Genomic DNA, 25,249 nt, shown 5'->3' on the forward strand with positions numbered 1-25,249 from the left:
ATTCTGAGGAATTGCCAAACTGTTTACTATAGTTTGCAGTGGCTGAACCATTTTACATTCCTGCCAGAAAATGTATGAGGGTTCCAATTTCTCTACATCTTTGCCAACACTTATTCCCCTCCCCCCCCCTTTTTTTTAACTTTTCCCTGGAAATTTGCATTTACAGGAAATTTGCATTTCCTTGAGGCTAATGATGTTGAGCCTCTTTTCATGCGCTTATTGGCCATTTGTATATTTTCCTTAAAGAAATGTCTATTCAAATCCTTTGTTTCTTTTTTTTTCTGTAAGTCTGCATTTATTTATTTTTCCACTGTATTTTATTTTTAATTTTTTTAATAGTTTATTGTCAAGGTGGTTTCCATATAACACCCAGTGCTCATCACCACAAGTGCCCTCCTCCATGCCCATCACTTCCCTTCCCCTCCCCCCCACCCCCATCAGCTCTCAGTTTGTTCTCAGTATTCAACAGTCTCTCATGATTTGCCTCCCTCCCTCTCCCCCACTATTTTTCCCCTTCTTCTCCCCCATGGTCCTCCATTAAGTTCCTCCTAATCCTCATATACATGGTATCTGTCCTTCTCTGACTGACTTACTTCGCTCAGCATAACACCCTCTAGTTCCATCCATGTTGCTACACATGGCCAGATTTCATTCTTTCTCATTGCCATGTAGTATTCCATTGTATAGATAAACCACATCTTCTTGATCCATTTGTCAGTTGATGGATGCCTAGGTTCTTTCCATGTTTTGGCTATTGTTGAGAGTGCTGCTATGAACATTGGGGTACATGTGCCCCTATGCATCAGTACTCCTGTATCCCTTGGGTAAATTCCTAGCAGTGCTACTGCTGGGTCATAGGAGAGTTCTATTTTTAATTTTTTGAGGAACCTCCACACTGTTTTCCAGAGAGGCTGCACCAGTTTACATTCCCACCAACAGTGTAGGAGGGTGCTCGTTTCTCCACATCCTCACCAACATCTAGGGTCCTCTGATTTGCTCATTTTAGCCACTCTGACCAGCATGAGGTGGTATCTCAGTGTGGTTTTGATTTTTATTTCCCTGATGAGGAGGGATGCTGAGCATTATTTCATGTGTCTGTTGGCCATCTGGATGTCCTCTTTGGAGAAGTGTCTGTTCATGTCTTCTGCCCATTTCTTTACTGGATTGTTTATTTTTCGGGTATGGAGTTTGGTGAGATCCTTATAGATTTTGGATAATAACCCTTTATCTGATATGTCATTTGCAACTATCTTTTCCCATTCCATCCGTTGCCTATTAGTTTTTTGGATTGTTTCCTTTGCTTGTTTTTTAATTGGGTTATTTGTCTTTTTGTTATTGAATTGTGTTATATATATATTTTGTGTATTTTTTATTAGATATATGATTTGCAAATATCTTCTCTTAATTTGTAGGTTTTATTTTTACTTACTTGACGGTGTCATTTAAGACGCAAAAGTTTTAAATTTTGAAGTTATCAAAAATACTTGTCAATCTTCCCTTTTATCTCTTGTGCTTTTGGTATTGTGTCTAAGAACCATTTTCTTTCTTTCTTTTTTTTTTTTTTAAACATTTTTAAATGTTTATATTTGAGAGAGAGACAGACAGAATGCAAGCCAGGGAGGGGGCAAAGAGAGAGACAGACACAGAATCTGAAGTAGTTCCAGTCTCCGAGCTGTCAGCACACAGCCCAGTGCAGAGCTTGAACCTATGAACTGTGAGATCATGACCTGAACTGAAGTTGAATGCTTAACCAACTGAGCCACCCAGGTGCCCCTAAGAAACCATTTTCTAATCTAAGATCACAAAATTCTACTCCTGTGTTGTCTTCTAGTTTTAGCTCTTACATTTAGATCTGTGATCTATTTTGAGTTAATTCTTCTATATGGTATGAGATAGATGTCCAGATTCATTTTTTTCTGCATCATATATCCAGTTATCCAAACATCATTTATTGGAAGCATTATTCTTTCCCCCATTGATTGTTTTGACCCCTTTGTCAAAATCAATTAACCATAAATGTTAAGGTTTATTTCTGGATTCTCAATTTGCTTCTAATTGATCTGTCTCTTTTATGCCAGTATGCACTGTCATTATTACTGTCACTTTGTAGTAAGTTTCGAAAGCAGGAAGTGTGAGTCCACCAATTTTGTTCTTCTTTTCAAGATTGTTTTGGCTGTTCTGGGTGCCTTCCATTTACATATCAATTTAGGATCACCTTCCCAGTTTCTGCAAAAATAAGTCAGCTGGGATTTTGATAGGGTTTGTGGTGAGTCAGTAGATTAGTTTGCAATGTATTGCCATCTTAACAATATGAAGGCTTCTGATCCATGAAGATGTAATGTCTTCTTTCATTATTTTGTAGTTTCAGTGTACAAAGTGTATACTTCTTTAGTTAACTTTATTCTAAGTATTTTATTCTTTTTGTAAATGGAAATATTTTCTTAATTTATTTTCATATGGTTCAATACTAGTATATAAAGAGACAATTGATTTTTTATATTGAACTTATATTCTACAACCTTGCAGAACTTATTTATTAGCTTTAGTTTTTGTGAATCCTTTAGAGTTTTCTATATATAAAAGCATCTGCAGATAGAATTAGTTCCACTTCCTCCATTGCAGTTTGGATGTTTTTTTATTAACTTTTCTTGACTAATTGCCCTGGCTAGAACCTCCAATACAATGTGGAATAGAAATGGTGAGGACATCTTTGTTTCATTGCTTTTCTTAGGAAGAAAGCTTTCAGTATTTTACTGTTCAGTAAGATGTTAACTGTAAGTTTTTCGTATATGTCTTTTTTTCAGGTTGAGGGAGTTCCTTTTTATTCCTAGTTGGTTGAGTGCTTGTATCATAAAAGGGTGTTTGTTGGTGGGGCACCTGGGTGTCTCAGTTGGTTCAACTTCCAACTTCGGCTTAGGTAATGGTCTTACAGTTTGTGGGTTTGAGCCCCACGTCAGGCTCTGTGCTGATATCTCAGAGTCTGGAGTCTGCTTCAGATTCTGTGTCTCCTTCTCTCTCTTTGCCCCTCTCCCACTCATGCTCTGTCTTTGTCTCTCAAAAATAAATAAATGTTTAAAAAATTGTTTTAAAGGTGTTGGATTTTGTCAAGTGTTTTTTCTTCATCTATTGCAATAATCATGTACCTGTAGTTTTTGTTTCCCTTCCCCATCACTTGTGTAACGTAACCACAAAAAAATTTTAAGACAATTTCAAAATCTTCCTCAGTTTTACCACCTAAACGCAACTATATTTGCTTCACACAGTGAAGCTATGTTGTGTTTTTAACTGTAATAAATAATGTTATCACCTTAGATCTACCTTCTGGTTTTTTTGTTTTTTTTATTACTCCTGTATTATAGGGTAGACTTTTGAGGAATAGTATTGTTTCAAAACGAAGGAGGATGGAGTTGAGTATTCTAAGTTAGGTAGGAACAAGTGTTAGAATGGGAAGGAAGGAATGAAAGAAACAAAATATTTACTGAACAGATGCTGTGTACCAGAGACTCATTGTTTCATTTAACAATAATGAAACAAAGGTACTAGAGAGTGAGAGTTCCATCATTAACCCCAGACAGCAAGTAGCATATCTGGATTCAGACTTATTATCTAACGCCAGAGCTGATCCATTTTCCTTTCACTATATTTCAGGAAAGTGAGTGTTATGAATTGCTAAACCTTTTTCTTAAATCTGTTAGCATTTCTATTCACCTCCTGACAATAATGCAATTGCTGTGTTTTTATGAAATGCCCCATGTTCAAAGATACGAAACACTATGTCTTAAAATAGGGAAAGTTGAAGCCAAGTTCTATAAGTTCTATAAGTTCTGTTCATTATGAATCCTTGATTTAGTTATTACCTCTTTCTGAGCTACATTGTGTTGTTGAGAATTCGAATTAGTTAATTGGGAAAATAAAAGAAACCAAAAGAATAACTTTACATAAAGCTTAGGTTCTTTTATCTAGAGTTTTTTCATGTATTTAACAAAAATTAAAATGTCCCTTTCTCGTTTGGGATGCATTACTTTTTTGTAAAATAATCATATTTTTAACAGGCCATTATCAATATTGCACAGTGATTAAAAGCCTGGGCTATGGAATAAACAGACCTGGATTTGAATACTAGAACTGCCACTCACAAGCTATATTGCCTTGGACAAATTATTTGATCATTTTGAATTTTAGTGTATTCATCTGTAAACTGGGTTTAATAGTAGTAAAATACTTTTTTTTTTAATGTTTTATTTATTTCTAGGAGAGAGAGAGAGAGACAGCGTGAGCAGGGGAGGGTCAGAGAGAGAGGGAGTCACAAACAGGCTCCAGGCTCTGAGCTGAGTGTCAGCACAGAGCCTGACACGGGGCTCGAACCCACAAACCGTGAGATCATGACCTAAGTGAAAGTCGGACGCTTAACCAACTAAGCCACCCAGGCGCCCCAATAGTAAAATACTTCTTAGGGGAGGGTGGAGGCAAGAGAGAGAGAGAGAGAAAGAATGTGTGTGTATGTGTTTGTGTCTACGTGCAGGTACTCATGTGTGCATGTTATCACATGTAAATATTAAGTTAACTTATACATCAAAGCGCTTAGCCACAGTTCTTGACACATAGCAACAGGCCATAAAGTGTAAGCTATTGTTGGTATTGATATAATCCATTCTAGCCATAGGATTTGTATGAAAATTTATTTTCTTCAGAGCCATCCAGGTTTAAAGAACTAAAGGCTGGACCTAGCCTGTGCCAAGTAGCTTAGGAACTTGGACAAATCACTGAACTTTTCTGAACCTCATCTCTAAAACAGAACAATAATAATACTGACTCATAGGTTGTTATGAGGATTAAATGAGTTAATATTCTTTTTTTTTTTAAGTTTATTTATTTTGAGACAGAGAGAAAGAGAGAGCAGGGGAGGGTCAGAGAGAGAGAGAGACAGAATCCCAAGCAGGCTCTGCACTGTTAGCAAGGAGCCTGATGCAGGGCTCAAACTTACGAAGTGTGAGGTTATGACCTGAGTCTAGATCAAAAGTCAGACGCTTAACCAACTGAACCACCCAGCTGCCCCTAAATGAATTAATATTAATATTAATTAATATTCTTAAAGCAATTAGAGCCTTACCTGGCACTTTTTTTTTTCTTTTGGTAGCTTCTCTAAGATATGAAGGAAAGATTGTACAAATTGTGCCTAGATGTTAAAAAAAAATAGATGTATTATTAGGGGAAAAGAATATTCTTGTTTGGTTTGTGTCTTCGACTCTATCAAAATTAAACATGTATATATCAAATATATTTAGTAGTCATTGAGAAACAGACAAGCAAATGATAAAGCATTTGCCATCACAATAGTGATATTTTATTCCTGTTAAAGAACTGACAGTTGTAACAGAATGCTGACTTCAGTCATTATTCAATTTTGATAATTTATTTACTTGAATAAATAAATTGACATTTAAAAATGAGGATAAATACATGTTTTAAAAAACAGGAATGTTTTGAGATGAGAAGACTTTTGACAGAAATGCCAAAATGTAATTTTCTAAAGGTTTGAGTAAGGGGAATAGATAGGTGCCAAGTCCTGGTTTTGTGATTCCGTTGTGCACAGGGCTAGTCTTTCACCAATAACAAGGATGATGGCAAAAACATCTCACATCAGTAAAATGAGAGCTGCAGAACAAACCTCGAGCTCTTTTCCAGTACATAGAGTACTTTTCAAGTTGTCAGAAATGTAGTTTCACTCCTAACTTCCCAATTTGTACCTCTTATTCTCTACTTGAAAGGTCTCAGCTAAAAAGGACTGGTCTTACAACAGCGAATTCTCACTCCATCGACAGCACCATGCGGGTGGTAATAATGAAATGCTGCTTCAGATTGGATTTCATTTCAAACTCCCAGAAGGCACAGATCCATTACAGACATTCAAAGATACCATTTACCTTACTCAGGTAAGGCATTTTCATCCTGGACTTCAACAGGTTCCTGCAACTCACATAAGGGATCATGTGGATTTTGTAAACCTTATGTGGTCAAAGAAAAATTCCAGTTTTTATTTCACCAATTGAGGAGTTTATCTTCTTCAAAGTAGATATGTGATGACGTGGAATGCTTGAAATAGTTAATTTTTGGCATTTGCCTCTCTTACAAAGAACAGCTCACAAAGTTTTACAACAAACTTATGCATTAAAATGTTCCCTAGCTCAAGGTTACTAGAAAGTTTTAGTAATTAAGAGAATAACATTTCCCAAGGACAAAATGGAACAATAGAACACAAGAGAGTCCAGAAACAGACTTATGTGTGATATAGTCACTTAATTGATGGCAGTGATGCCACTGCAATCCTATGGGAAAGGATAGTTTTATCAACAAACAGTGCTGTATTGAGTGGGTATCTTTATAGGAAAATAAAGGAACTTTGACGCTATATACAAAAATTAATTTGATCACTCAACTGTGAAAGGTATATAATAACACCTCTAGGAAAAACCATATTTTCATGACCTTGGCAAAGATTTCTTAAACAGGACATTAAAAAACACTAACTGCAAGTGGTCCCTAGGTGGCTTAGTTGGTTGAGCCTCCGACTCTTGATTTCAGCTCAGGTCATGATCCCGGGGTCATGGGATTGAGCCTCCATTCTTAGCATGGGACCTGCTTAATATTCTTTCTCTCTCTCTCTCTCTTTCTCTCTCTCTCTCCCCCTCTCTCCCTGTGCCCTTCTCCTCCATTCTCTCTGTCTAAAAAAACAAAACAAATAAAAAACCACTATGAAAGAAAAGAATGATAAACTGGACTTCATTAAAATTGTAGACTCTTGTAAATCAAGTCACCATTAAGAGAGAGAAAAGACAAGCCACAAATTAGGGAACAATATTTGTAATATATATGTCTGATAAAAGATTTGTATTCCGAATAAAGAACTATAAAGTAATAAGAAAAAGACATAACCTATTAAAAAATGGACAAAAACCTTGAATAGGCACTTCACCAAAGAAGATATCCAAATGGTCAGTAAGTATATGAAAGTGTGTTCCATTTCATTCTTAATTAAGGAAATGCAAATTAAAATTGTGCCAGGGTACCCCTATGCAAGGCACACAATGTCATTTTATTTTATTTTAAAAAATTTTTAATGTTTTATTTATTTCTGAGAGAGAGAGAGTGTGAACAGGGGAGGGTCAGAGAGAGAGAGAGACACAGAATCCGAAACAGGCTCCAGCCTCTGAGCTAGCTGTCAGCACAGAGCCTGACGTGGGGCTCGAACCCATGAACCATGAGATCATGACCTGAGCTGAAGTCAGACGCTCAACCGACTAAGCCACCCAGGCGCCCCACACAATGTCATTTTAGCACAATGGCTAAAATTAAATAGACTGACAATACCAACTGTTGGTGAGGATGTGCGACAGCTGGAACTTTTAGACATAGTAGGAATAGAAATTCGTTTAACCACTTTGGAAAATTTTATGGCAGTTTCTAGCCAAGCTAAACATTTGCTTCCTCTTTGAATCAGGATTTGTACTCCAGCTATATACCCAGGAAAAATGAGTGCATATGTCTGCCAATAGACATCTAACATAATGTTAATAGCAGCTTTATTCACAATAGCCCCAAACTGGAAACAGCCTAGATGTTCTCGAACAGAAGAATTTATAAACAAATTATGGTATTTTTATATAATGGAATACTCCACAGCAATACAAAAGAATAAACTGCTGATATCAGTATCAATTTGGATGAAATCTCACAAACATTATGTTGAGCAAAAGAAACAGTGACATTTCCAGTATAGACTAAATGAATCAAGATGATAGCAAATTAGTGGTTACCCCTCTTTTGGAGGGGATGATGAATTATGATTAGAAAAGGGTATAAGAAAAGTTTCTAGAGTGCTAAAAAAGCTTTGTATGTTGATCTGGGTGCTGGTTACATGGGTGTACACATGATAAAAATCACTGAGGCGTACACTTAAGATGTGTGCACATTCCATTATGCACTTTACTGTATTATTTTTTAAAACAGTTCTGTTGAGATATAATTGACATACCATAAACTTCACTCATTCTATGTGTACAATTAAGTGCTTCTTCGTATATTTATCGAGTCATGCAACCATGACCACAATCCAATTTTAGGACATTTCTGACATTCCAAAAAGGTCCGTTGTGCTTATTTGCAGTTACTTTTCTTTCTCACTTTCAGCCCCAGGCAAACATTAATCCGCTTTCTGTCTCTATAGGTTTTCCTTTTCTCAACATTTCATATAACTGGACTCACACAATGTGTGATGTTTTGCATCAGGCTTCTTTAAGCTAGCATGCTGTTTTTGAAGTTCTTCCGTGTTATGGCATGTACCTGTGCTTCATTCCTCTTTCTTGCTCGATAGTATTCTGTTGTAATGGATATACCATGTTTTATATATCCATTCATCAGTTGGTGGACATTTGGATTATTACCAATTTTAGACTTATGAATAATATTACTGTGGATATTTGCAGACAAATCTTTGTGGACGTATTTTCATTTCTTTTGGGTTAAAATACTTGAGTGAAATCACTCAGTTATATGGTAAATTTATGTTTAACTTTGTAAGAAACTGTTGAACTGAATTTTAGGTTATGTTTTCATCTTAATGTTTCCATTTATTCTTTATATTTGCCAAAATTTTTTAATGAACTTGTGAACTACATACACACATAATACTATATTAGAGCCACTGCTTACTAAAATTTTTTAAAATATTTATTTATTTTTGAGAGAGTGAGAGACAGAGCATGAATGGGGAGGGAGCAGAGAGAGAGGGAGACACAGAATCTGAAGCAAGCTCCAGGCTCCAAGCTGTCAGCACAGAGCCCAACATGGGGCTTGAACTCATAAACTGTGAGATCATGACCTGAGCCGAAGTTGGACACTTAACCAACTGAGCCACCCAGCTGCCCCAAGCCACTGCTTATTTATCTGATGTTTTTTCCAGACTTGTTTCAAGTTTGAAGAGATAAGGCAGGAACATAATCCCAATCATATAAGTTGATCTGAAGTAGATTAGAAGTTTTTGTTAAATATGATCACATTTTAAATTTTGCAACTTAGCACCTAAAAATATGCCAGCTTTTATCCAGACTCATGCTCACTCTCATCAGTTTTCTCCTGTAGAAGAACATAAAATTCTGGATGGAAGCTGAAACAGAAAGCCATTAGCCAAAAGAGTGCTCTTATTTTAGAAGGTGATAAACTGATAAAAGAGAATTTTAATGTGTTAACCATCAGCTTATCAATTTAGGGAAGTTTTACCAGTGTAATGTGTAATTTATGAACTTGCCTCATAGAACATAAGTTAAAAGGCAAAGTTGATACCTGTCCCATTTAAAGTGTTGAAGTTCATCATTATTAGCTTTTCATAGACACTATTCTATAAAAGTGTCTCTGTTTTGGAATATGAAATAGGGTGATCCTTATTCGTGGTGCACACATGCAAACCTTTTCAGCTGTTGTTTTTCATGCTGGCTGTCCTCCTCCCAGCTGTTCATTTTATTACTGTTACTTTATTCTATTTCTTCAAAACCACATTCAAAGTAAATTCTTTTTAAGTTTATTTATTTTTGTTTTGAGAGACTGTGTGTGTGTACGAGCAGAGGGGAGGGGCAGAGAGACAGAGGGAGAGAGAGAATTCCACATAGGCTCCACACTGTCAGGACAGAGCCTAACGTGGGGCTCTATCTCACGAACCGTGAGATCATGACCTGAGGTGAAACCAAGGGTTGGATGCTTAACTGACTGAGCCACCCAGGCATCCCCTCTTCACAACCACATTCAGAGAACTGACAGAAATAATTGTTCTTTCTGAACTCATTAGCATTAGAGGTACATAGTGGGAGCTGGTTTTGTTGGTGGTGGCTTTCATCTGATAATGTAGCACCTGGGTGGCTCAGTTAGTTAAGTGTCCAAATCTTGATTTTGACTCCCATCATGCTCTCATGGCTCATGGGGTTGAGCCCCAAGTCAGTCTCTGCACTGACAGCCTGGAGCCTGCTTGGGATTCTTTCTGTCCCTCTCTCTCTGTCTCTACCCCACTTGCTTGCATTCACTTTCTCTCTCTCTCAAAATATATAACTAAACTTAAAAAAAATTAGCACTGGGGTCTTACCAGGCATTGGCTTGGAATTGGATTTGTCCTTGTTGGTTTTACCGTGGAAACTTCTGATGTACTAAGTAGGATCGAAGATGAAAAAAATTAAAATTATGATTATGATTTTTTTTGTTTTTATTGTTGGATTTACTTGAATGAAAGATAGACAGGAAATGTTAGAGTAAAACATTCTTTCTTCCCTTGCTAGTTTGATTTTTGAGAATCATCTTTGACCTGTGCATTAGAAATAAAATCCTTTCTTAGGTCCATTTTTCTGTTCCTGCTTCCACCCCTGTTCTTTTTCTCATTGTCTGTCCTGCTGTTCTGAAGAACAGGATACCTGCCTGTGTACCACCTTTTAAGACATTCTATTAAGCAGTTTTTTTTTTTTTTGCAACTTTCAGAAAAATCTTGGCTGAGAAAGCTATGCAGTAAGTTTCTTCCTTTAGATCTTTCTCTGTTTTCTTCTTAACTTATAACAGCAAAAGTATCCTTATAGGATTTTACTTCTTTAACTCTTCAAATATTCCAAAATATTCCTGCCTCATTTTTCATTCTCCTACCTTATCCTGTTATATTGTATTCCAAATAGCCTGCTTACCTAGGCACACTCTCTTAAGCTGTGTCACACAGGCCTCACTGCTTAGTTTGAGGACTGTCTATACCAACACTCAGAACTGGTAAGGCAGCTTACTCTGCCATCATGGCCTCTTACTAGCCTGCCTTAGAGAGGAAGCTGGGCTAGAGAGAGTCTTCACTAACCACTTAGCTTATGGCTCCCTCTAGTGCCTTCATTTATTCTTCACATATTTGTTGAGCATGTAATGAGGGTTAGATGCTTGGGGACATCCTTAAGAGATTCATATATTTTTTCTTAAGTTTATTTATTTATTTTGAGAGAGAGCCAGCACGAGTGGGGGAGGGGCAGCGAGAGGGAGCGAGAGAATCCCGAGCAGATTCCACAGTGCCAGCACAGGGCCGGATAGGAGCTGTGAGATCATGACCTGAGCTGAAACCAAGAGTTGGACACTTAACCAACTGAGCCTCCCAGGCACCCCAAGAGATTCCTATTCTTTAGGGGTCCATTTTATCTTCCTGTGTTGCCTGTAACTTGATCACAAAAATGAGAAAAAAGGCATTCTGTGTTGTAGGCCCAGGTGTTGATGATACTTAATACCCTGGAAAGGTTATTTCTTTGGTAAGCAGCACTGAGATGTGATAGCAGATCCAGGCCAGGCTGAGGTTTTAAGATGAATGGGATGGTTAAAGAAGGGGAATGAATGTGATATTATTAATAGAGTACATTATATACTAATATATTACATTTGTGTACCACATGTAATTTAGCAGCCAAGCGGACTGTCAGAATTCTTTGGGTGTCTTCTACATGCCTGGCCCTGGGCCATGAGATGCTTTGTATATCTTCTCATGGAATTCTAACAACATCTCCACATATCTTTGTCACTGTTGTCATTTCTTGAGTAGTCATTGTTTCTGTCATTGTCATTTACTCAATTGTCATTGTTTCTATTGTCATTTACTCAATACTTGAGTAAACAGGCTCAGAAGGATTAAGTGTTTTGCCCAAGTTCTCAGGCAATGAATGGAGCACGTTTCTGCCTTTTAAACTACAATGTTTTATCCCTTCACAATTGAGATAAGGGAAATTCTCTAACTACTGAGGTGTTTGGTTGAATTATAACATCAGTTGGTAGCAGTTAAGTAAAGCAGACATCAGAAATTGGGCACATTAAAAAAGGCCTTAGTGCAACAATAGAGAAAATCTACAAAACTGAAAGTTCTTTGAAATGCTCAACAAAATTGAAAAAAATATAGCTATACTGGCCAAGAAGAAAAAGAGAGAAGATTTGAATTCCTAAATCAGGAATGAAAGGAGCAACACTACTGTTGACCTTGAAGAAATAAAAAGGTTAATAAGAGAGTACTGTAAACAATTGTATGACAGGAAGTCATTCAATCTAGATGAAATGGCAAGTTCTTCTCACAGAAAGACACAAACTATGTAAAGTGACTCAAGAAGAAATAGAAAATCTGAGTAGAGCTATGACAACTAAAGAGATTTAGTTAGTATCCCAAAAACTTCCCTCTACAAAGATAGCTTCACTAGTGAATTCTAAAAATAAAAAAATGTTTAGAGAAGAATTAATACCAGTCTTTCACAGATTCTTTCCAAAAAACAGAAGAAGGAAGATACTTCCTAACTCATTCTGTGAAACCAGTTTTATTCTGATACTAAAGCCAGGCAAAGACATATAAAAAAAGCAAACAGAGACTATTGTCTTTTATGAATATAGACAGAAAGAAATCCTCAACAAAATACTAACAATCCAAATCCAGCAGTATATAAAAATGTTTATGCACTATAATCGAGTGGGATTTATCCCAGGATGCAAGATTGGCTCAACATATGAAAGTCAATCAATGTAATATGCCATATTAATAGAATAAAGAAAAAATAACTACATGATCATCTCAGTAGATGAGGAAAAATCATTAGACAGAATCCAATACATTTTTGTGATTAAATTTTTTTTTCAACAAACTAGGACAAGAAGAGGTCTTCCTCAACTTGATGTGACCACTTATGAAGAACCCATAGCTATTATCATATTGAACAGTGAAAAGACAGAAAGATAAATTTTCTTCCTAAGATCAGAAGCAAGACAGTTTGCCACTTCTATTCAACATCGTACTGAAGATTCTAGCAAAAATAATTAGGCAAGGAAATCAAAAGACTACCAGATTGGAAGGGACGAAATAACACTATCTCTGTCTGCAGATAACATGATTTTATGTATGGAAAAATATTTTAAAAATCCACCTAAAAACCTAGGGGAGCTAATAAATTAATTCAACAACTTTGTAGGATGGGAGATCAATATGCAAATATCAGTTATATTCTAAGGATGAGCAATTTGAAAATGAAATTAAACAGTAACATTTACAATCATATCAAAAAAATAAAATATTTTGGAAAATATTTAACCAAAGAGATGCAGGATTTGCCCTGTGAAAATTACAAAACATTATTGAAAGAAATTAAAGAAATGGAAAGACATCTGTGTTCAAGGATTGGAAGTCTTAATATTGTTAAGATGGCAGGACTCCCCAAATTGATGTACAGATTCAACATAATCCCTATCAAAATTCCTACTACCATTTTCAGAAAACTGGGAAAAAATTATCCTAAAGTACATATGGAAATGCAAGGCATCCAAAATAGCAAAAAAAAAAAAAAAAAAAAAAAAAAAAAAAAAAAAAAAAAAAAAAAAAAAAAAAAAAAAAAAAAAAAAAAAAAAAAAAGAAAGAAAGAAAAGAAAAGAAAAAAGAAAAAAAACTGGAAAAAGAACAAATTTGGAAGATTCACACTTCCTGATTTCAAAACATAACTATAAAGCTACAGAAATCATGATAGTGTGGTATTAACCTAAGGCCAGACATATAGATTGATTGAATAGAATTCAGAGTACAGAAATAAACACATAAGTCTGGGGTCAAATGATATTCTAAAAGGGTGCCAAGACAATAAAATGGAGAAAGAATAGTGTTTTTGAACAAGTGGTGCTGGAAAAAATAGATATCCACATATAAAAGAATGAATTTGGACCCCTACCTCATGCCATATACAAGAATTTATTTTAAATGGATCAAAGATCTAAATATAAGAGTCAAAATTATAAGGGTGCCTGGGTGGCTCAGTTGATTAAGTGTCCATCTTTGGCTCAGGTCTTGATCTGGCTGTTTGTGAGTTTGGGCACCGGATCAGGCTCTGTGCCGACAGCTCGGACCCTAGAGACTGCTCTGGATTCTGTGTTTCCCTCTCTGTCTGTCTCTGCTCGCACTCTGATTCTCTCTCTCAAAAATAAATCAACATTAAAAAAAAAAAGAGCTGAAATTATAAAACTCTTAGAAGAAAACATAGGTGTAAATCTTTGTGAATTTTGATTTGGCAACAGTTTCTTAGATATGACACCTAAGACTCAAGCAGCCAATGAAAAAATAGCTAAGTTGTACTTCATCAAAATTAGAGACTTTTGTATGTCAGAAGCCAGTATCACAATAGTGAAAAGATAATTCACAGAATGGGATAAAAAGTTTGTGAGTCATATATGTAATAAGAATCCATAATATGTATAAAAACACTTACAATTCACTAATGAAAAAGACACCCCAATTAAAAAACAGGCAGAAGATTAGAATAAACACTTCTCCAAAGAAAATGACCAGTAAGTACCATGAAAATGTTCTTAACATCATTAGTCATGAGGGAAATGCAAATCAAAACCACAGAGATACCAGTCATACTCACTGGAATATCTAGAATAATAATAATAAGAAGAATAATTATTGGTAAGTGTATTGGTCAGGTTTCTCCAGAGGAACAAAACCAAAAGGATATATACACAAATATATGAGATTTATTATAGGAATTGGCTCACATGGTTTTGGAAGTGGAGAAGTCCTACAATCTGCCATCTACAAGATGGAAAACCCCAAGAGGCAGTAATGTAATGCAGTGTGATTCTAAAGGTCTGAGAACTGAGAGGCCATTGGTGTAAATTCTGGAGTCCAAAGGCTGAAGATCCAGGAGTCCCATTTTTTGAGAGCAGAAAATGGGTGTACCAGGTTAAAAAGAAAGAGAAATTTCCTTCTTCTGCCTTGTTTAATTCAAGCCCTCAAGTGATCGGATGATACCCACCCACGTTGGTGAGGATGGATCTTCTTAATCTGCTGAATCACCAGAAACTTTCTGACAGATACACTCAGAAACAATTTTACCAGCCATTTGGGCATCCCTTAGTCCAGTCAAGTTCACACATAAAGTTAACCATCACAGTAAGAATGTGCAGAAATTGGAACCCTCCTATGTTGCTGGCGGGAATGTAAAATGGTGCAGCTGCTGTGGAAAAGTTCGTCGGTTTCTCAGAAAGTTAAATATAGAGGTAACATAGGACTTAGAAATTCTACTCTTAGGTATAAATCTGAGAATATTGAAAACATGCGTTCACACAAAAACCTGTGTGCAAATGTTCATAGCATTTTTCAGAGCCAGCGAGTTAAAACAACCCAAATGTTTATCGACTCATGAATGGTTACATAAAATGCGGCATACCTATACAATGAAATATTACTCAGCAATAAAAAGGAATTGAATACTGATACATGCTACAGCATGGATGAACCTTGAAAACATTGTGCTAAGTGAAGGAAGCCAGTCACAAAGGCCATATATTGTATCATTCCACTTACATGAAATGTTCAGAATGGGTAATTCCATAGAAACAGAAAGTAGATGAGTAGTTTTCAGATGAAGAGGAGAGAGGAGAATGAGGAATGGCTGTGAAGCAGTACGGTACTATGTTTCCTTTTGGGGTGATAATATTCTGGAATTAGGTAGGGGTGGGAGTGCACAACCTGTGCCTATATTACAAGCCAGTGAATCGGAAACCACAAAGGTGAATTTATGGTATGAATTATATCAGCTCAAAACGTGGCTATATTGGAAGATTCTTATTGTCAGGATAATCTGAAGCATATAAAGAATATAAGTCAGGAGGGCTTAGTCACGTGGCTACCCCTAGTTCCAAGGGTAAGGGGTGCGCTTCTGGAGTGTGTAAGCCTCCTACAGCTGTAACTCTGGAGGATGGGGGGGCAGTAATGGGTTTTTGTAAACCGTTGGCAGCCTCCATCACGGTGCCAAAGCTGGAATTGGAACCTAGGTCTTGGTGTCCTGGTCCAATTTCTTTTCTTTCTTTCTTTTTTTTTTTAATGTTTTATTTATTTCTAGGAGAGAGAGAGACAGCGTGAGCAGGGGAGGGCCAGCGAGAGAGGGAGACACAGACTCTGAAATAGGCTCCAGGCTCTGAGCTGGCAGTCAGCACAGAGCCCGACGCGGGGCTCGAACCCACGAACCGCGAGATCATGACCTAAGCGAAAGTCGGATGCTTAACCGACTAAGCCACCCAGGCGCCCCTGGTCCAATTTCTTTTTACCCTACCATCTGTTTCTCCAAGGGGACTGATTTCATAAGTATAATCAAGCAAGCTGCTGAAAATAGGCTTTTTTGAAACTAAAAATAAGATTTGTCTGCTAACAGTGGGACTGAGGAGCCTAGGAAATGACTAAGCATTTATCCTTCTTATATGTAAAGACTGTCCTCTTTAGGGAAGGATGCATGAGTTTATACATACAGGTACAGTTTTTAAAGGGAAAGAGGCAATTCCCGAGATTTCCTAGGGAAATGTGATGGTACAACATCCCTGTTAAGAAGGTTAGTGGGGAGGGGGGGTGCCTGGGTGGCTCAGTTGCTTGAGTGTCTGACTTCAGCTCTGGTCATGATCTCGTTGTTCCTGAGTTCGAGCCCCGCATTGGGCTCTGTGCTGACAGCTCAGGCCTGGAGCCTGTTTCGGATTCTGTGTCTCCCCCTCTCTCTCTGTGCTCTTCCCTCACTCATGCTCTGTCTCTCTCTCTCTCTCTCTCTCTCTCTCTCAAAACTAAATAAAACATTAAAAAAAAAGAAGAAGGATAGTGGGCAGTGGCCTTCTGCATTTTTATGAACAAAAGTGTCATTCATTAGCCCTGATTGGGATCCGCTGATTTGGGTAAACCCAGATCCATGATATTGGCATGAAACTGTCTGTCTGTGGTGTGCACTGCACTATGCTAGAGCCGGAGCACTTGAGTCTTGATTACCCACCTTCACACTAATTTCAGGTGTGACAGGCCACTAGTTAGGGCTTGCCTAGTGCCATTTTCCTTTTGTTGCTAGCCCTGAGGGATGGGCAATCCTGCATGCTTGTAAAAAATTTTTTTAGGCTTAAAAATTCTAAAAGAGTATTAATAATTTAATAATATTAATATTTTAATAATATTAATTTAATAATATTTTACAGTGAGGAAATTGTTAGAATAGATAGACCAAAATAAATATATCTTGCAAGTAGTTCTGAACATTGAAATAGAGACTGAAAACTCAAATGTTTGTGGGGACTAGGCGGGTAATTTAAATGCATGAGTGTAAGGTGACTGGCACTTGTGGCAAAATGGAACATATAAACCCTGACTTAAGACATTAAACAACATCCAAACAAGAAACAAAAAAACACCTACTTCAAAACAAAACCAAACCAAAACACCTGTTTCTGGGCCAGTTAAAATCTGTGTGGGGCAAAGTCCAGACTGGAGGCCACCAAATTTAGCGCAGCCTCTTGACTGGAACCTAATATAGCAATATACAATAAGGAGTTTAACATTTGTTGAGGCAACACAAGAACATAAAGTGTTCTTAGCTCTTGGGTTTCAAGAAACAAAACTGGAAACCATTCAAATGCCTAATAATTAAGGAATGATTAATCACATTGTGGTATAACCGGATAGCCATTTAAAGCACAGAGATGCTCCCCAGTGCCGGGGCATAGAAATGTCCACATGTGAAAACTAAGTTACACTAAACTACAAATGTATATGTTACCACATGCATTAGCAAAGATTCCAAAAGAATTTGGAGCAACGAGGGGCGCCTGGGTGGCTCAGTTGTTTGAGTGTCTGACTTTGGTTCAGATCATGATCTCGCGGTCCGTGGGTTCTAGCCCCATGTCGGGCTCTGTGCTGACAGCTCAGAGCCTGGAGCCTGCTTCAGATTCTGTGTCTCCCTCTGTCTCTGACCCTCCTCTGCTTATGCTGTCTCTCTCTCAGAAATAAAGAAAACATAAAAAAAAAAAAAAAAAGAATTTGGAGCAACGTAAATAATTGGATGCTCCTGAGGTTTTTTTTTTCCCCTGAAAAGAAGCTTAAATTCACCATGAAAAAAAAAAAGAAAGTGCAAATCACTTCTACCAAGGCGATCAGTAAAATACCTAGTCATCTTCTGGATTAGATCCAGCTAAGCACAAGCACGATTATCTCATAGGTGATGGCTTTGTCCTAGAAGTTTTCGCTTTTGCCAGAAAGAGATAATTTCCTACTCTGGTTATACACTGATATTTTGTTCTCACCTCAGAATTCTGTTTTTACTTGTTTCTTGTTTAACTTTCCTATTTCCTGTTTAACCTCTTTCCTGTTTCCCTTCTTCCCTACTTTATAAGTGTGGGTCCAAGGGAAGAGTCCGGGCCCACATGAATGGTCTCCTACTCCTGTAGCCCCTACGGTCCTTTCTCCCTTCAGTCAATAGCAAGTCCTCTGAGCGTGCAAATCTGGTCACTTGTTCGCTTACAGGCTTTCTATGACTTCCAGTTGCCTGTAGGGCACACACCCAAACCTTCCCAGGTCCCATCTCTGAATCTCACTGGCCTCCCTTCCATTACTCGGGCCACCTTGCCCTTTCATTCTGCACCTGTGCGCTCCCCCCTCACTACACGTGTCCTCTTTGGCTGTCAGATTCTGTCCTCTCTCTTTTTCTCTTCTTCTTTTTTTCAAATGTTTATTTATTTTTGAGAGAGAGAAGGGAAGGGTAGAGGGGGGGCAGGGGCAGAAAGAGAGAGAGAGGGACAGAAGATCCGAAGCCGGCTCAGCTCGGAGCTGACAGCTGAGAACTCTGACAGCAGAGAGCCAGATGGGGTGGGGGTTGAGGGGGGTGGGGGTGAGGGGCCTGAGCTCAGGAACCACAAGATTCCCTTTCTCTTTCTTCTCGTTTGAGGCAAATCATCCCTCCTCGGTGAGGCCGTTTCCCTTACTCTGCACACTCCTAACATTTCTCACTTCTCCTTAACACATACTACTGTTTACGCTTTACGTTTCTTTGTGTGACTCTTTGATTAAGGCCTGTCTTCTACACAAGCCAGTAAGCCCCATGAGGGTGGGCTCCATCTTTTTTGCTGGAAGAGGGGTTGACCATTACCAGCATGTAACACATATTCTAGGTGCTTATGAAATCTTTATTTCTTCTTGCTTCCTCCTTCTAGAATTTTAGGGCACCACCTCATGTAAGTCATGTCTTCACTTAACGACTTTCTCGCTGGCCAGCCTAACTATATTTAAAGGTTCTACCTTTATATGAGTTCTTCCAGCTTTTAGGAAAGCACCTGAGCTTCATCTTCTAGTGGCTTTATATGCCTCCTTCATTTCTTTCAGTGGGGAAAATCCAGGCCCTGCTGTAAGGCTGTCCTTTTCTCTGAGGAGTCTTTGTGGCTCTGCTCATCTCAGCAGGTTCTCCTTGCTGACCTCTCCAAATGAGCCTGAGAGGTTCTCTCCTACTACAACTCCTGGTTAAAGGCATGTGTTAACAGCAGTAATGAAAGAGGGACTTTTCAATGATGATGCCAGTAATTAACAGTCCTGAATGAAACTCTTCAGTGCCTCTTCAACAGGAACTAAATTCACTTGTCTTACTGCAATTTACCATCTGTTCTTCTATAATGAAGGAATTGCACTCATAAGAAATTTTACATTATCAGAAGTCATGATATGAAAACAATTGCTTGAGTAGAAAAAAAGGATTAGGGATTGGACAGTGTCAGAGTCAGAATTATGTTATTTTTCCTATAGAATCTTTTTCTTATAAAACTTTTTTAATAGCTATGAATATATTTGTAAAACCCATCACTGCAAAAAAAAATTAGTTGTTTGACTATATATACACCATTTGCTCTTAAATGATAGTCTTTGTTTTCTGTCATTGCCTACACTCTCATTAGCAAGGAACCTTTCATATCATCCTGTTTCCTTGATCACCCATTGTTATAATAAAGGAGACACTAAGACTCCCCCCAAATCAGCTGTTATAGACAACACTTCGCTCATGCTGAGGGGCTAGTTCCAGATCTAGTATAACAATGGTATATATATATATATATATATATATAGTTGATCATATCCCTTAATTTATCCCATCTGCTTTTTAAAAAAATAGTTTATTGTCAAGTTGGTTTCCATATAACACCTCGTGCTCATCCCCGCAAGTGCCCTCCTCCATGCCCATTACCCCCCTTCCCTTCCCCCCCACCCCCATCGGCCCTCAGTTTGTTCTCAGCATTCAAGAGTCTCTCAGGGTTTGCCTCCCTCCCTCTCCCCAACTATTTTTCCTGTTCTTCTCCCCCATGGTCCTCCATTAAGTTCCTCCTAATCCTCCTATACGTGCAAACGTATGGTATCTGTCCTTCTCTACCTGACTTATTTCGCTCAGCATAACACCCTCAAGGTCCATCCATGTTGCTACACATGGCCAGATTTCATTCTTTCTCATTGCCATGTAGTGTTCCATTGTATAGATGAACCACATCTTCTTGATCCATTCGTCCGTTGATGGCCACTTAGTCTCTTTCCATGTTTTAGCTATTGTGGAGAGTGCTGCTATGAACATTGGGGTACATGTGCCCCCATGCATCAGCACTCCTGTACCCCTTGCGTAAATTCCTAGCAGTGCTATTGCTGGGTCATAGGGGAGTTCTACTGTTAATTTTTTGAGGAACCTCCACACTGTTTTCCAGAGAGGCTGTACCAGTTTACATTCCCACCAACAGTGTAGGAGGGTGCCCATTTCTCCACATCTTTGCCAGCATCTAGAGTCCTCTGATTTACTCATTTTAGCCACCCTGACCAGCGTGAGGTGATATCTCAGTGTGGTTTTGATTTGTATTTCCCTGATAACTTTTAAAAACACCCTCAAAGGGGAGCCTGGGTGGCTCAGTGGGTTGAGGTCAGACATTGGCTCAAGTCTTGATCTTGCATTCATGGATTCAAGCCCCACATCCAGCTTTGTGCTGACAGCTCAGAGCCAGGAGCCTGCTTCAGATTCTGTGTCTCCCTCTCTCTCTGCTCCTCCCCTGCTCATGCTCTCTCTCTCTCTGTCAAAAATTAAAACATTTAAAAAATTTTACAAAACACCATCAAGCCTGCAATTTTCTCAGATCTAGACACTTATATCGAACAATAACACCTGTGCTTCAATGCTTTTTCCTGAATCAGGTGATGCAGGCGCAGTGTGTCAAAATAGAGACTGAATTCTACCGCCGCAGTCGCAGTGAGGTAGTGGATGGAAAGGGGCACACCATGGGCGCACTTTATTGGCAGCTGAATGACATCTGGCAGGCTCCCTCCTGGGCTTCCCTAGGTAAGTGTTTCAACATTCTTCGTGCATGTGAGAGAAAGCAGTATCTGTGAGGAGAGGCACCGAGAAAGCATGGAGCCTGAGGGGTCAGATTAACCAAAGGAGAACCCCTTCGTGGAGGAGGGGAGGTTCCCCGGAAGCCTATGAACTGTGGCCACCCCGCCCCCCTTCCTAGTCTTTCCGGAAGCCTCAGAGGCACCCTGGTTTGAGTTCTGTGCTGTGCAAAGTCACAAAAGTGGGCTAATCAAGGGGATGGATTCATGCAGGAAGATCTCAGCCATGTGTCTCATGGCTGCTTAAAAATTTGGATTTAATTAGAAGGACTTTCCAAGTGGAAGAAGCATTTACTTAAGCATCTTTTCTTCTAAATTCTTTAGAAGAGTTCAGCCAAGTGGAAGGCTGGCCCAGCTAATTGCTAGAATATCCTTTTCCTAGATTCCCCATGAAGTGCCTCTTAAGACCTTTAGGGGTCTTATTTTTGCCTTATTTATCTCTGAGAGAAAGATAGTAGAATCAGAAATCCAAGTAGGAAGGGTTATCAGCTGAACAAGTTTAGTTGGCAACACATATGACTGGCATGGTGCCTGCAGTTGAATTATTCTGTTTTGATATGTTCTGAAAAAATTAGGGAGTAGGGAGCGCCTGGATGGTTCAGTAGGCTAAGTGTCTGACTTCGGCTCAGGTCATGATCTCGCGGTCCGTGGGTTCAAGCCCCACACTGGGTTCTGTGCTGGCAGCTCAGAGCCTGGAGCCTGTTTCAGATTCCGTGTCTCCCTCTCTCTCTGCCCCTCCTCTGCTTGTGCTCTGTCTCTCTCTGTCTCAAAAATAAATACCCCCCCCCAATTTTTTAAATAAACATTTAAAAAATATGGAGTAATAATGAATCTTTGGAGTTCACTAGAGGTGGCTTGAGGCAAAGTTCAGTCAGTAATATGAACAAGAGTTTGGGGTCAAAAATGAGGCAAGGCTATAAAGTAAAAAATCCACTTTGCCAGGTGAGGCTCTTAAATTAGCTGTGGAAGCAAATCCAGACGAGTCCATTGCCCACATGCTTTGGTTAGTGCTGAATCACCTCTTCCAGGAAATTGGAGTTTTGATCTAGTTTCTCTGACCAAACTCTTCATCAGCAGCAACCGGATAAAAGAGTATTGAATGAGAATCAGGGGTGGATGCGGGGGGAATAGCTTTCTGGGACGCTTACAGCTGGACAAAGAGATATTGTTCAGGGACACTTAGACCCTGACCCTGCCTTCTGTATGCAGTCAGGCTTGTGGACTCCTGGAGCAGAAATTGGTTCAAGAACTGGAAAGTCCAGACTTTGTAACTCTTCCCTGAAGTGACTGCATGCAGATTGTTTGAATGAGTTCTTTAGAAAGGGTGAGTAAACCCAAGGTCAGGGGCATCATGGCAGAACAAGAATTTGTTTCCTAACCTCTCCCAGACAGTGCCTCTCCGTGGAGAGGCTCACCATCTTCTACCTGTTACAGAAACAAGAGCCTGGGAGAAGGTGTGACAGGTCATGCTGTGTCTGTTCTTGCCCTGCGCAGCCTCACAGCCTCTGTTTAATCCTGTTTCATTGGCTCAATAAATCTGGTGTGCAGGTGGGGGTAGGGAAAGGTATGTGTCACCTTTTATCACCTGAAGTGATGATACCTCAAAGGGATCTTAGCTGCTTGGAATCTAAAGGTTCTTATATGTTTCCTTTTAAAAAATAAGCCTCAGTTTTAGCTATAATTTTGCAAATACAGAAACACACCTGGACATTTTATTTTGCTTGGCTCATAAACTTGGACAGTCACGGAGCTAATGGAAAAGCCAGAGATCCACATAGCCCTTTTAGCTGATTATTATATTGGTATCCATATTTTGTCGCTGATCAGTAACTAGTGTGTGTCCTAATGAGAACTTTTGTTTCAATTGCTGTTCTGTATTCTGCATGTGACCATGAAGTTAGAACTGTGCACCTGAGGTCTCCCCTGTAAGGATATCACATGTGAGGTGTGTAAGTTACCTCAGGTCTGAGCCATCTTCCATTTATGAGAAAGCTTTCCAAGTATAGTTGACCCTTGAGCAACATAGGGTTTAGCTGTGTGGGTCCACTATTAGGATTTTTTTGGTATATACAGTAGAGTACTGTAAATGTATTTTGTCTTCCTTATGACTTTCTTAATACTGTCTTTTCTCTAGCTTGCTTTATTGTAAGAACACAGAATATAATATATACAATACACAAAATATGTGTTAATTCCATTTATGTTTTTGGTAAGGCTTCTGGTCAACAGTAGGCTATTAGTAGTTAAGTTTTGGGGGGATCCATGTCAAAAGTTACATGGATTTCTGACTGCACAGGGTTTGGTGCCCCTCACCCCCATATTATTCAAGGTCAATTGTATAAGTTCTAGTTCATTTTATAGATCTCATACGAAAGGCCTCTCGACCCCTCCCTGCTGGTTGCTTTTAAGAGGAACTATTATGAGTTGTGATTGAAGTGCTGAGAGTTGAAATTTGCAAAATTGGAAGAAATTCCTTCTATTTGAACTTAAAACCACATTCCTCCATCTCAACAGCTTGCACTGTGAATTCTGGACATGATACCTCCCCTTACATCCTGACCCCTCCTCTGTCCCCTTTTCCCTTCCAGCCATCTCTTTGGAAGTTGTTCAGAGATGCAGTGCTTTGTGGGGAAAGATCTTTTTTTCTGAAATAGAGGCATTTTGACATATATTTTAGCTTGTGGATTAAGCATACCAGACATGCCAACAGGGCACAGAATTCATAGATTCTCGAAAGTGTCTAATTGTATCTGAGCAACTGCCTTGAATTGTCATCTGTTGGCGTGTTCTGCAGTCTACATTTGCCAGAAGTGTTTGTGGTAATGGTGGTTTTATTTCACTCAGAGAATTTTGTGTTTATAGGAAAAGAACACTTTGAGATTTAAGTAACCTTTTCTGTTACCTTTTTAATTGTTTTTTTTCAGTGTTTTGTTTATGTTTTTTTCAGGTGTACCATATAGTGATTCAACATTTCTGTACATTACAAAATGCCCACCATGATTAAGTATAATTATGATCTGTCACCATAAAAAGCTATTACAATATTATTGACTACATTTTCGATAACTCTTATAAATGAATATTTATATTTGATACAATTGTAGCAGTTTCTTACAATTACTAATAAGTGTAACATTTCTGCTGCCATGCCACTGATTTCCTTCTTCATGAGTACGTAGTAAAAAGGACCTTTGGTACATTGAGCGCCTGGGAGCAGAATTATTTATGAGAAAATGCTACCTAGGTGTCAGGTCTGGACTCAAAGTACTGCCTGTGGCATGTTTGATTTAACAGCTTGAGCCTCCGTTTCCTCATTTGTAAGGGTGGATGTTAAAGACGTAAGAATGCCAGGAGGTAATGTCCAGAATGTTTCGAGCCCTCAACAAATGTGGGTCCCTGCCCCTGTAGACTCTTCCCCCGCCGCCCAGTGCCTGGAATCCTGACAAGTCAGACGCAGCTAGATCACGGGCAGGAGAACCCTGACTGCTTTGCCCTGCTTATCTCTTAACTTTACTATTTCTAGAATATGGAGGAAAGTGGAAAATGCTTCATTACTTTGCTCGACATTTCTTTGCTCCACTGCTGCCAGTGGGATTTGAGGATCAAGATGTGCTTTTCATCTATGGTGTTTCAGATCTTCACTCTGACTGTAAGGCAACACTCACTGTAAGTTTGCTTGGAGGTTTTGTTTTGTTTTGTTTTTTTTTTTGTTCTCTTTAAGACAGAGGGAGAGGTTTTGATTATTTCTTGAGTATTTGGTTATAATTCTTTAGGGAAGAAGAAAAGAGAAAACAGTGCTAGGCAAAAGGAGAGGGTAGAATCTCAAAGAAGTTTTGGAGCACTGGGTGACTCAGCTGGTTCAGCGACTGACTTCGGCTCCGGTCATGATCTCATAGTTTGTAGGTTTGAACCCCACGTTGGGCTCTGTGCTGACAGCTCAGAGCCTGGAGCCTGCTTTGGATTCTGTGTCTTCCTCTCTGGTCCTCCCCCACTCATGCTCTGTCTCTGTCTCTCAAAAAT

General features: G+C 38.8%; 1 protein-coding gene across 1 annotated transcript in view; it reads left to right on the forward strand.

Moving 5' to 3' along the window:
* MANBA (mannosidase beta) overlaps positions 1 to 25,249 on the forward strand; it is a 117,130-nt gene that overhangs the window by 86,571 nt on the left and 5,310 nt on the right. Inside the window, exons 13-15 of the mRNA XM_039220822.1 lie at positions 5,769 to 5,933; positions 21,035 to 21,179; positions 24,753 to 24,895. Coding sequence (XP_039076753.1) covers positions 5,769 to 5,933; positions 21,035 to 21,179; positions 24,753 to 24,895 — 453 coding nt within the window. The remainder of the gene's footprint in view (positions 1 to 5,768; positions 5,934 to 21,034; positions 21,180 to 24,752; positions 24,896 to 25,249) is intronic.

Source organism: Hyaena hyaena, unplaced genomic scaffold, assembly GCF_003009895.1.
Source record: "Hyaena hyaena isolate Hyena2069 unplaced genomic scaffold, ASM300989v1 scaffold_914, whole genome shotgun sequence".
Taxonomy (NCBI): domain Eukaryota; kingdom Metazoa; phylum Chordata; class Mammalia; order Carnivora; family Hyaenidae; genus Hyaena; species Hyaena hyaena.